The 10939-nt window shown below is 35.0% G+C and overlaps 3 protein-coding genes across 3 annotated transcripts in view; all 3 read right to left on the reverse strand.

Annotated features, from left to right (window-relative positions):
- The window catches only part of LOC106109124 (adenosine receptor A2b-like), a 40234-nt gene extending 33646 nt beyond the window's left edge, over positions 1-6588 (reverse strand). Inside the window, exon 1 of the mRNA XM_013290527.1 lies at positions 5816-6588. Within this exon, the coding sequence (XP_013145981.1) occupies positions 5816-6251 (436 nt within the window). The 5' untranslated portion in view covers positions 6252-6588. The remainder of the gene's footprint in view (positions 1-5815) is intronic.
- A 336-nt stretch (positions 6589-6924) lies between these two features.
- On the reverse strand, positions 6925-9326 carry LOC106109192 (kelch domain-containing protein 10 homolog). The gene is made up of 3 exons (XM_013290597.1): positions 8846-9326; positions 8514-8725; positions 6925-7779 (listed from the first exon to the last, which is right to left on the reverse strand). Exons 1-3 carry the CDS (start codon positions 9170-9172, stop codon positions 7125-7127), a joined length of 1194 nt encoding a protein of 397 aa, XP_013146051.1. The 5' UTR covers positions 9173-9326; the 3' UTR covers positions 6925-7124.
- Positions 9327-10656: 1330 nt separating this feature from the next.
- LOC106109125 (RING finger protein 10) overlaps positions 10657-10939 on the reverse strand; it is a 5504-nt gene continuing 5221 nt past the window's right edge. Inside the window, exon 10 of the mRNA XM_013290528.1 lies at positions 10657-10893. Within this exon, the coding sequence (XP_013145982.1) occupies positions 10660-10893 (234 nt within the window). The 3' untranslated portion in view covers positions 10657-10659. The remainder of the gene's footprint in view (positions 10894-10939) is intronic.

Below are 10939 nucleotides of genomic sequence, written 5' to 3' on the forward strand. Positions count from 1 at the left end.
AGGGGTGGCTCGTCGCCGCCAAACAGACGACCTGGCGCCATTCTGTCGCCCCCGTTTATACGTCACGGGAAAATGAATGAATGGAAAATAGAATGGTTATAAACAGTGATTGGATTCTATTTATAAACATGATAAGTGAAGGTTCTTGACTTATTTGTAAATCAGAAATCAACAGTAAAATCAACATAGACATGCATAATTAATGCAAGACAACGAACTTTTAATTTATTCGCATTTCACATTTTCATAAGAGTAAATACAATTCTGGTATTGCTGTCACTACCTTCATGTTTATACATAGTGCCGGAAAACCAACAACGAATGACATATTATTTTCGGACACCCTGTATCTTGTACTTGCATTCGAAAGTGGCATTAATTCATTTTCATTGCATTATCTTTAAATACGATTAACGCCACTTCATTAAAATAAGTTTTGAGATTTTTATGACCTTAGCAGGTGTACTAGTGGCTAGTAGACCTACCAGTTCTATGTATCAGTGTCGATCTGTGCGGACAATGCGCGCCTCCGCACCGAGAACAGCAAAGCGACCACTTCCGATCGACAATATCCTGACCATTGTCGACACAACGTCTCCACTAAACGCTTCCGTCATGCTAAATCCTACACACGGAAATATTTTTTATTTTATTTTAAATATTGTCTTTTATTTAATCCTATTTAATTCTTTCTATATTTTCTTAACTCACAAATAATTCAGTTTATTCCTTTTAATAGTTTATTCATATGCATACGTTGCGTCCATTGTCATAGCAACAGCAGGTTAGATCACTGGGTAATTGAGTCACATTAAATCTCAAGGTGAGAATTACAAAGAGACGGGGTAAGTTTTTTAAAGAGCGTCGGTGGCTCGGTGCTTTAAGCATTGACTTTGTAATCTACAGGTCTTGGGTTCGAATCCCGCCATGTACCAATGTGATTTTCGATTTTTTGAATTTTTATATGTACATAATTTACCCGACGTTCTTACGGTGAAGGAAAACATCGTGATGCAACCTGCCCATATCGGCGAAGAAATTCAAAGATATATGTGAATTCAACCAACCCGCGCATAGCCAGCGTGGTTGACTAAAGCCTAGTCACCCCCTTGTTAGGGTAGGCTCCGAGCCCCTCGGTGTTGACGTATAGTGAGCTGGAGATGATGAAGTTTTTTAATTAATAGAAAAAACATTAAACGTTAAAAGTTACACGACTGGTCTTAAAGGTGACTGAAAAAGATCATATGGCGGCAAATTCCATTTGATGAACAATAATAGATGTTAACCAATATTTAAATATCAAAACAAGATGTATTACAACAACTAATATAAGCATAAAAATTGACAGATTCACCACCACCACATCGGCAAATGGATTCAATTGAAAACAATTTTATTCTTCAAATATCGCGCCAAGGATGTCCATCGTAACGAAGGTGAGTTCAACATGTGTAATATATTGTACTGACAAAACAATTCTAAACATTCACTCGTAAAGATAGATAAATTGCTCGATACGAAACTATGCAAAGTAAACAATTACATAACGAAAATAGCTTTTTAAGTGAATCGTTCATTTTTTGTAATGAAACGAATGAATATATCAAGTATTGTTTAGTGTAAGATAAGTTATAATTGATTTTACAGTTAATTTTCTGATGAATCAGTGAATGATTATAAATTGAATGACATTTCAATGTTGATTATTCATGCCTCATCTATAGTAATACTATAAAGAGGAAAACTTTGATTGTAATGAATAGGTTCAAAAACTAGTGGGCCAATTAAAAAAAACTCCCTTTCTGTGAGTAACGTAGGCTATATTTATTAATTTTTTTTTATTATTATATTTAAATTTTACGCGGTCGCAGTTGGCCCATGGTCCTATGCCGAATGGTCTCATAACATAACCACAATACGAGGTTATTCACGTAGAAATTAGTATATTGAAGCCTTTACAGAGCAAAAACTAAAAAATCATCAAGAGCTTCAAAACCTAGAGATAGGCTTGATTGCATACGTCAAGTTTTCCATAGTATACATTAGTTATCAGCAATCAATAGATACTACGAACTATAACAATATCATTGACTATAGACATGTAAAATTTCATAATCCACGTGCAGTTTTAGGTTACCTACTTCTAATAAAAAATAATTATTATTAACTATGTCATCAGATCTTTTGCAATATCGTTCGATAAATAAATTAAAAATATTCAACCACGCACATGTGTTTTTTTATTTATTTATTGTCTCTTTTGTATACATATGGAAGCGTTGACTCCTGTAGTAGGTTGCCCAGTGTCACAGGAGCCAATTCCTCCCCCAATACTTCAATAAGAAATACATTACGATTAGTTTGTCCTTTTGAAACTAACAAGGTACAAAAAACAAATATTAAACCCTTAAATAACGATGAATTACAAACATGTTACATCGTAATTTTCACAAAACGTGAATTACGCATGTAACTATCGAATTGATGTTTTCATTTCGTGTAACATTTCACTAGGCACCTGTGCAAACCAACCTTCGTTCACCAGTTAATACGCGCTATACGTGATGCGAATCGAAACAACGCCCATGACCTGGCGAATTCAACATTTAAAAATATAAATAGGCTTGTGCTAAAATATTATAAGTGCATGCAAGCCAGCACGATGAATGAGTTTTAAATTTAGTACAAGAACAGATTAAAAATATTATCTACGAATTTATTTATAGCGTTACTTTTGTATTGAAATTCCTCGTTTTAAATGTTAAGTATTTGTTAGAAACCAAATTAGTATTACTATTTTGTTATCGTTAAGCCTAACTTAGTTTTCTATTAATAGTGTTATTAATAATTTGGAAAGAAAGAAAAAGTACTCATCGCAAACATTAACCTAATTTTTGTTACGAACTGCGGGCAGAATTTGGGCAAAAGTATTTTTGTCCTCCCATTTTGTTTCATAGCAGCGACAATCACGTCCTCAGGAAATGCGCGGTCGGAACGCAATAGGAAATTGAAAGTAGGAACAATGTTACTCCGCTAAATATGATAATGGGTCTCAGCTGTGTGTGAAAAATAATAATTTGCGATAATCTTAGGTAACAAAGGTTAAAATCGTTTAGATAACTTCCGCACCTTTTCATTACGTCGTAATTTGATTGGAAGAAATTATTAACTGCCGAATCATTTACTTAAGTTTGGTATGTGATTATTTAACGATCGAACTTTTAGTTCACCTTCACACACTTCATTGCTTCCTGCAGTTATAAAGGTCCAGGGTATATGTTGAGATAACTCAGACATTGTAGCCTTTGCATTCACCGCAAATAAAACCACTGATTACTTGATAGTTATTTATAAATACGTTTAATATTGCGACAGTTGTAAACCACAAGTACTGAGAAGCGGCTAAATAATAGATCAATGTTAGATTACTTATGGCCGGTTTCCCAGCTACATTTAACCATTCGCTAGTGTTTTTTATTCGATAACTTCATAAAATGCGTTTCCGAACTACGTAACTTGAGTTTTACTCCGCTGACATTTAGGTCTACCCAACACTAATGAAACACTAGGTAATGGTGAAAAATGGAAATATTAGCAACCCAGCATTAGAACATCGATAACTTCACGTCAACTTCAACGAAGGTTGGAAACTTAAGTCAATTGCTAAAATGGAAGGTACATTTTTATCGATGACACTTTTTGTCTCATCTTTTCTGATCATAACATACCAAAGAAGAACTTTATTTTAGTGATTATACGTAAAATACATTTACGAAACACGTTCAAACATTACAATCTTTTACTTCTCAAAATTAACAATTAAATTATACCAGTTTCAAAGAATTACTGATATAAAATTTTTAATTTCTAAGAAGACATCTGTTGCAATCGTTTTATGATCATCTCGTAACATTCCTAGAACTTCGAACAAACACTTATTGAACGTAACATTTTTAAAAAGTCGAGATAAACAATTCGATTTCATATAACTGTTTTCTTTTCGGTAGTTCTAGTGCCAACTGTCCGGATCTGAGTTGTAACAAACTTCAAACAACAAGGAATCCTGTAGTGACAACGTGATTGACAAAATTTCGACATACGTCGTGAACATTTTACTCAACCAAGCGTCTAGGGATGAAAAACGATAGCACGAAGGTTGTCGGCTCTGCATTACCATGCTACGGTTTCACTTTAGTAAGAATAGATGATGCAAACAAACAGTTGATTTATCGCAATAGAATAACAAATAAAATGAATCCCTCACATACACGAGGGTGAAAACAATCACAGCAATTAAGCATGATCTGAAAGCCCACAAACGCCACTGAGGACATATCCAAATGGGATGTGAAATCAAACGCCTGGAAATTAGTAATGGCCGCCGTATAACTACGTCACAGCCTCCTACGTAGAAACTTTTAGATGTCTTTTAATTATTTTCTGGAAAATTCCCCATCATCGATTTGACCCTTCTCGTAATGGTAAAAGGGTAAAAGTAATTACAAAGCAATCTATACAGTGGAGTCTAAATTAGTTTAAACGTTCTCGAATGGTTTTCTACAAAAACACCATAAAATAAACACATAAATATAGAAATTTGTAAAATGGATGGATAGACCAAAAAGGATAGCGTTTATCTTCATTCATCTTTTTTACGTCAAATGACTTTTAGAGCCAAAGAAATAATAAAAGGTGAATAGGAAAGTAAAACACTTATAGCTCGTAAAAACAAAAAGGACATTTTACGCTGCTTATACTTATAACATCATTACCACAGCTTTTAACAGAAACCAAAAGATTTTATTTCGATGTTCTGTGGTCGCAACTCGCAAAAAAAGATCGGTTACGAATCCAAAACTTTGTACCTACATTGCAATGAGTATTATTCGTAAAATAAAATAATACGATTCTCTAAATAACTTGGCTAAATATTCGTCGGTAGTAAATTTAATTAATACGTTAAGTTACTGTATTTTAACTGCGTAAATATTAATCGTATCTTTAAAGAAAAGGTAAGGAAGCAAAACGTAGCTAAGATTTACTATCCTTGTATGAAATGTAGTACTATTACTACGTCATAAAACAATGGTTTAATAATATATTTTACTGTATAGCTCATTGACAACATAGCAAATTAAGTAACCATTTCCGAAGGATGACACGTTTCAATGTAAACACAAGTGGTGTGTAACGGTAGCTTAAAATGCAGAGTGTAGGTTAAAGACATTGACAAAATTGACTATAAATTTACAAAATAAAATATAAATTTAGAGATTTTACAAGACAGCTCAAAACGCTTACATTATAGAGATCAATGACTAAGTTTCGACCGAGCCAATACTAGCCGTTTGGGTAATTTAACTCAAAAAAAGGTGTAATTTAATAATTCGGTATGTTTAATCTCGATAAATAACTAACTAAATTAGTAAATTAACAGGAAATTCCGTTCCCAAATATGGGTATGTTGCCGCAATGTACCAATTAAAATAGTTTTTTTTTTCAAATACAACAAAATAATTTACTGACTGTTGCGATTATTATGTTAATCAAATAATTTTAATTGGCGCTCATTTGTATAAAGGATAATTGTCAATCAATCGACATTACACTGAATATAATCATAACTCACCGTGTAAGTGTACGGCTATTGTATTCAAATGAAGATAACAATAAAAATAACGATACAGTATGACCTCTGATAATGTATATCAATAACCCTCCCACAATGTTACGGCCATTCAGACCACTTAAGACATAAAAATATTGCTGGCGGTAAACTCATAATGACGTCACTAAAAGTATAATAAATACTCACATATTGCGGTCCTGGTGCGAACATTCCTAGAGTAGCACATAGGGTAGAGAATAGCCCAGTAGCGATCGACGGACACCGCCACCAAGCAGAAGATACTGATCGTGCAAAGCATCACCAACAACGACACCGTGAAGAGACAGGCGTGGAGGTTCCTCGGCAGTCCAACCGAGGCTAGTATAGCGAATGGTATACCCAGGAGGCCAACAAGAAAGTCCGCCACCGCGAGAGACACTATGTAGTAGTTCGTACGACGCCGCAACCTCCGATCACGCCGGAAGACGTGTATGACCATAGCATTGCCAATCACCGCCACCAGTGCCACCAGGATCTCCAGAGAGGTGTATGTGGCGTGCAGTTCCGGCGTCGGCGAACGATGCGGCGCGGGGTCCGCCGTCGCCGTCACAGCCTCCGTCGACATCTCCCGCGTCTCGCTCATAACTCTTATATTATATCACCGAAATACCGTTTAAATTTGTAACACATTTTTTAAATCACTTCAAATCACATTGGCATTACCAACAGTTCTTATTAATTTTAAGGAATCGTAAACATTTTTTTCGAGACATTTTTATATCGTTTAAAATTGATTGAGTATTTGAACTGTTTGATCTCAGTAAAAAATTCAAATTATTATAGTTATCGTAAGGTGGACGATCCCGATTGTAAGGCAAGTCCAGCGTGTCCCGCTCGCGAGGCGCGCTTCCCAGCACTGCGGCCGCGAATTGGCGCGAAACCGACGGCGGGACGCGCGCCCTACGCTCGCCGCACGCCGCTGTACGCCGACGCGTGTAGCACTTGTTGAACACCGCACTCTCGCCCTTGACAACCAAATTGACCGGTTTTATTGCACGCATTTATTCACGATGCAACACCTTACCTAGTCTCTCGGTGAACCTAATAAAACCAACACTACCTATCGTCAAAGATTTTTGCATGATGATTGCACAATTTTTAAATTTATTTTTGGTCCAAATGATGACAACAAAAACATTTTTTGGAACGCCATATAGTAAAAAAAAAACGAAAAACGATTGGAATATTTCATTCAAATCATTCATACCTAATGTATGAAAAAGCCAGAAAAAATTTATGTGAATTAAAAAACAGGTAAAATGACATAGTTTATTAAACACCACCCATCATAACTTTGAGTGTAATTCACAATTCATTATTATGTAGGGTAAAAGCAATAACTTGTTTACACTCTAGAAATTCTTAAATAAATATGTAACATACTATGTCAAAAGCTATTTACACCAGAAGATGAAATAGATATATTTGCACACTAATTTCATAATTCAATACAAGTTCAAGTTAAATGCACCCTATCAACAAAATGTGCAGGAATCCCAATATTCAGGAGAGTTTTCTTATCAACCTGTTCTAAATTTGGTTGAAAACTGAGTATAGCCTCCCAACAAATCTCACTTAACTTCGGTATACACACCCAGACTTTGTATAATGTATTATTTCGACTAGTCGCTTCATCCTTGGGTTCAATACCACCAAACACATACATACAACCATATGATGTGATCGTAGATGAATGAAAATGCAGTGGATGCGGCAATGCTGTCTTTTGCATCAAATTCCATTGCATCTCTTTAATGTTCAATCTCCAAATATCGTCAAACATTGACTGTCCATCCGAACCTCCCACTACAAACACTTGTGGTCCCACATCTGTGTTAACTTGCACTGCACTATGACATTTCCTGGCTAAAGGTGCCAATGTGTTCCGGAAAGAATCATCAGCTTTAGGACTCAAAAATGACCATGTGTCAGTGTCCAGATCGTAAACTGGTATTTCCATAAGTTCAAAAGCGTATTCTCCTGTTCCACCGCCAATGATATAGAGCTTGTTTCCAACACGCGCTATTTCATGTCGATATCTTCCCACTGGCTCACCATCCTGGCCATTACCGACGAACACTTGCTCCCAGTTCATTGTTCGAAGGTCTAACCTGTGGAAAACTATTGCTTTACATTTATTTATAAAAGTATTAAGAAAAACATTGCAACGCAAAGCAATGACCACATTTAAAACAGTGGCATAAAAGTCCAATTGCAGTTTTTTTTAGTACAATAACAGTACAAAGTTATATTAAAAATGCAATGTAAAATCATACATTTTTTTTTCAAAAAATCATACATTCATAATTTGAAACAATATGATAAATATTTACATAAAAAAATCATACTCATCATCCACTTGCCCTTATCCCTTACGGAGGGTCAGCACAGTATGTGCTGCTCTTCCATACATCTCTATCAGCCGTCATATCTGAATCAACTCCTTTCTTAAGCATATCTTCTTTCACACAATCCATCCATACTTTCTTCGGTCCTCCTCTTCCTTTGTAGCCATCCTCATTCAATCTCAACACTCTGGTTTATGTCCCCATCATTTCGTCACATAACATGTCCATACCACGCTAACCTTTTGAAAGTAAAGGGTATAAAAACAAATACACTTTAGTTTTGTATTCTTATTTTCTAATCACCCTAGATTTTACCTTTAATAAGCAACAATTTGGTAAACCTAATATATAAAAAATATAAGTGTATTTGCTTTTATACTTCTCAAGTATCCTGTCCAAAAACATTTGACATAAACCTTCAATTCAAATCAATCCATTTATAGCAAAATATGTAAATAAGTAGGAACTTTATTTTGTTGAAAATCAATAATACCAACCTATAAATATCACAGTTATATGCAAATCCATTGGTGCCACCAATAGTATAAAAGTAGCCATTGTGACACAATATTGACTGTCCATATTGCCCAGGAGGCCTTATTCCTGTTACATTAAGAATTTCTAGTTTAGCATCGCCAGGGTTTGTCCGCCATGTTATAACATCATTACTGCATTTATTTCCAAAAGGAGCTCCAGTGCCACCAAATATCTGTGAAAATTTAAAACATTAATATCTTAAATATTACATGCATTAACATGAATAATATGATTTGATTATAAACAAACTATCCCTTTCAAAATAATTATAATAGAAGTTAAGATAACTAACCATTAGATATCTTCCATTCATGCACATAGCATTTGATGCTAGTTCTTCAGGCATGTTCTGTACAACTTTGTGTTGTTTCCATTTCCTAGTAGCGATACAATAACTCCACAATTCTTTGAACAGAGGTCTGTGTGGACTCCAGGTGGGATCAACCCTTTGGATACTATTCAAGGGTAAAACGGGATTATAGCCTCCAAAGCAATAAATGTTAACATCATCACAAACTATTCTATGGCCGCTACGAGGCCGTGGAACCTCAGAACCTCTAAACTTGACTTCAGTAACCTTAAAAGGTTCAAATATGTAGTCCTGACTCGAGGATGTCATATTGCACTATTATCTACGACATATAAATTAATATCAATAGTACGTCAAACTCTATATAAGCCTTGTTATTATTAACTGTATCTACACCATAATTAAGAATTTTAAAATAAAAATACAGAAGTTTTTACTTCAAAATTACTTGACAGTTTTGACATTATCAAAAAGCATGGGAAGCAAAATGTCATGATAGGTAATATAAAAAAATATAGATAAATAATATTGTTGGAGTATGACTAAATATAATAGATTATCATTTTTAAATCGTCATTCACGATTATATTATTTGTGTTAGAATTATACATGATTATTACACATAACTATGTCCAAAATGTGAACAACACATAATATAGGTAGTGAGGTCATTAGTTAGTACTCTCTACTCATCTCACATCCAATAGGGCAAGCGAAAGTAGTAAACTTTAGGTACCCAGTGCAATAATTTAATAACGATATGGCAATCGTTGATTTTTAACTGAATTTGATTAAGGTTCCTCTGCAAATTCCCCTAACAAAGGAAAGGCCCTTCGTTTACATTTCTTTATCATATTGACATATGCAAAGGACAACCTTCAGCTCTGGTCGGTAACCACAGGTAGTCAACAGACCCTTGCACCCATTAATCTTAGGATTTAACTGTATCACTATCCACTTGCCCTTATCCCTTACGGAAGGTCGGCACAGTTGTGCTGCTTTTCCAGCCGTCATATCTGAATCCACTCCTTTCTTAAGCATATCCTCTTTCACACCATCCATCCATACTTTCTTTGGTCCTCTACCTTTGTACCCATCCACATTCAATTTTAACACTTACTGGTTTATGCATGTTAGGATTTAACTGTATAACTACTGAAAAAAATGTTGATGAAATTAAAAATCATGATAATGACACATGTTTATTTCAGAGAATCATTACAATACCAAGCTTGAAATTGAAATAAACAGCGCTTACAAAATGTTGACAAGTGATTTTACCCATCACCTAAGATGGCTTCTATGTGATTAACATTAAGAGAAAAAACGTTTATAGAATATATACTGAAAGGAACGAGGACGATTATTATATGGCTACGCCATACTTCTAAAATATATATCACTACGAAATACTATAATAGATTAGTACTCACACCAATAAATATAATTATTCAGTCGTTAAATGTCTGAATAATTTAACATTGATTTGTCACTGTATGTCTATATTATGTCATGTTACATAGTAAGAAAACCCAAAAAGATTCATCTAACGGAATCAAAAATAAAATTAAAAAAGTTAAACTTAATTGCACATCATTAACAATGCTATAAACTACGAAAACAATAAACTGGTTTGATATAATGTTAAATTCCGATTTAAAGTTTCAATCAAAAGGGTTATTTTTACTAAAATTTTGAATAAAAAATGATTTCTGTTTTTAATGAGCAAAAAAAGAAAAAACATAAACGTAAAGGTTTACTATTTTTTTTTTCAAAGACAACTATTTTTTTTATTTTCAGCCAGTGCGTTGCATGCCAGTAGCAAACAACACTTTGGGTTTGGACTTTTTGCCCTTCTTGTTGGAGGGCGAAGGCGCGAGTGCAGGTGAGGGCGCGGGCGCGGCGTGCAGCGCGGCCTCGATGGCGTCACTGAGCACGAGAGCGCGCGGGCCTGCGCCCTCCTCCGCGGGGGCCGGTGGGCTGGGGGGCGCCGCTTTGCGTACGCGCCATGTGCCACTGCTGCTTGCCATCTAAATTTACAGCAAGTTTAATTAAGTAAAGGAAAGAAACTTTGTA

This window comes from Papilio polytes, unplaced genomic scaffold (genome assembly GCF_000836215.1).
Source record: "Papilio polytes unplaced genomic scaffold, Ppol_1.0 DF821289.1, whole genome shotgun sequence".
In the NCBI taxonomy this organism is placed as follows: Eukaryota; Metazoa; Arthropoda; class Insecta; order Lepidoptera; family Papilionidae; genus Papilio; species Papilio polytes.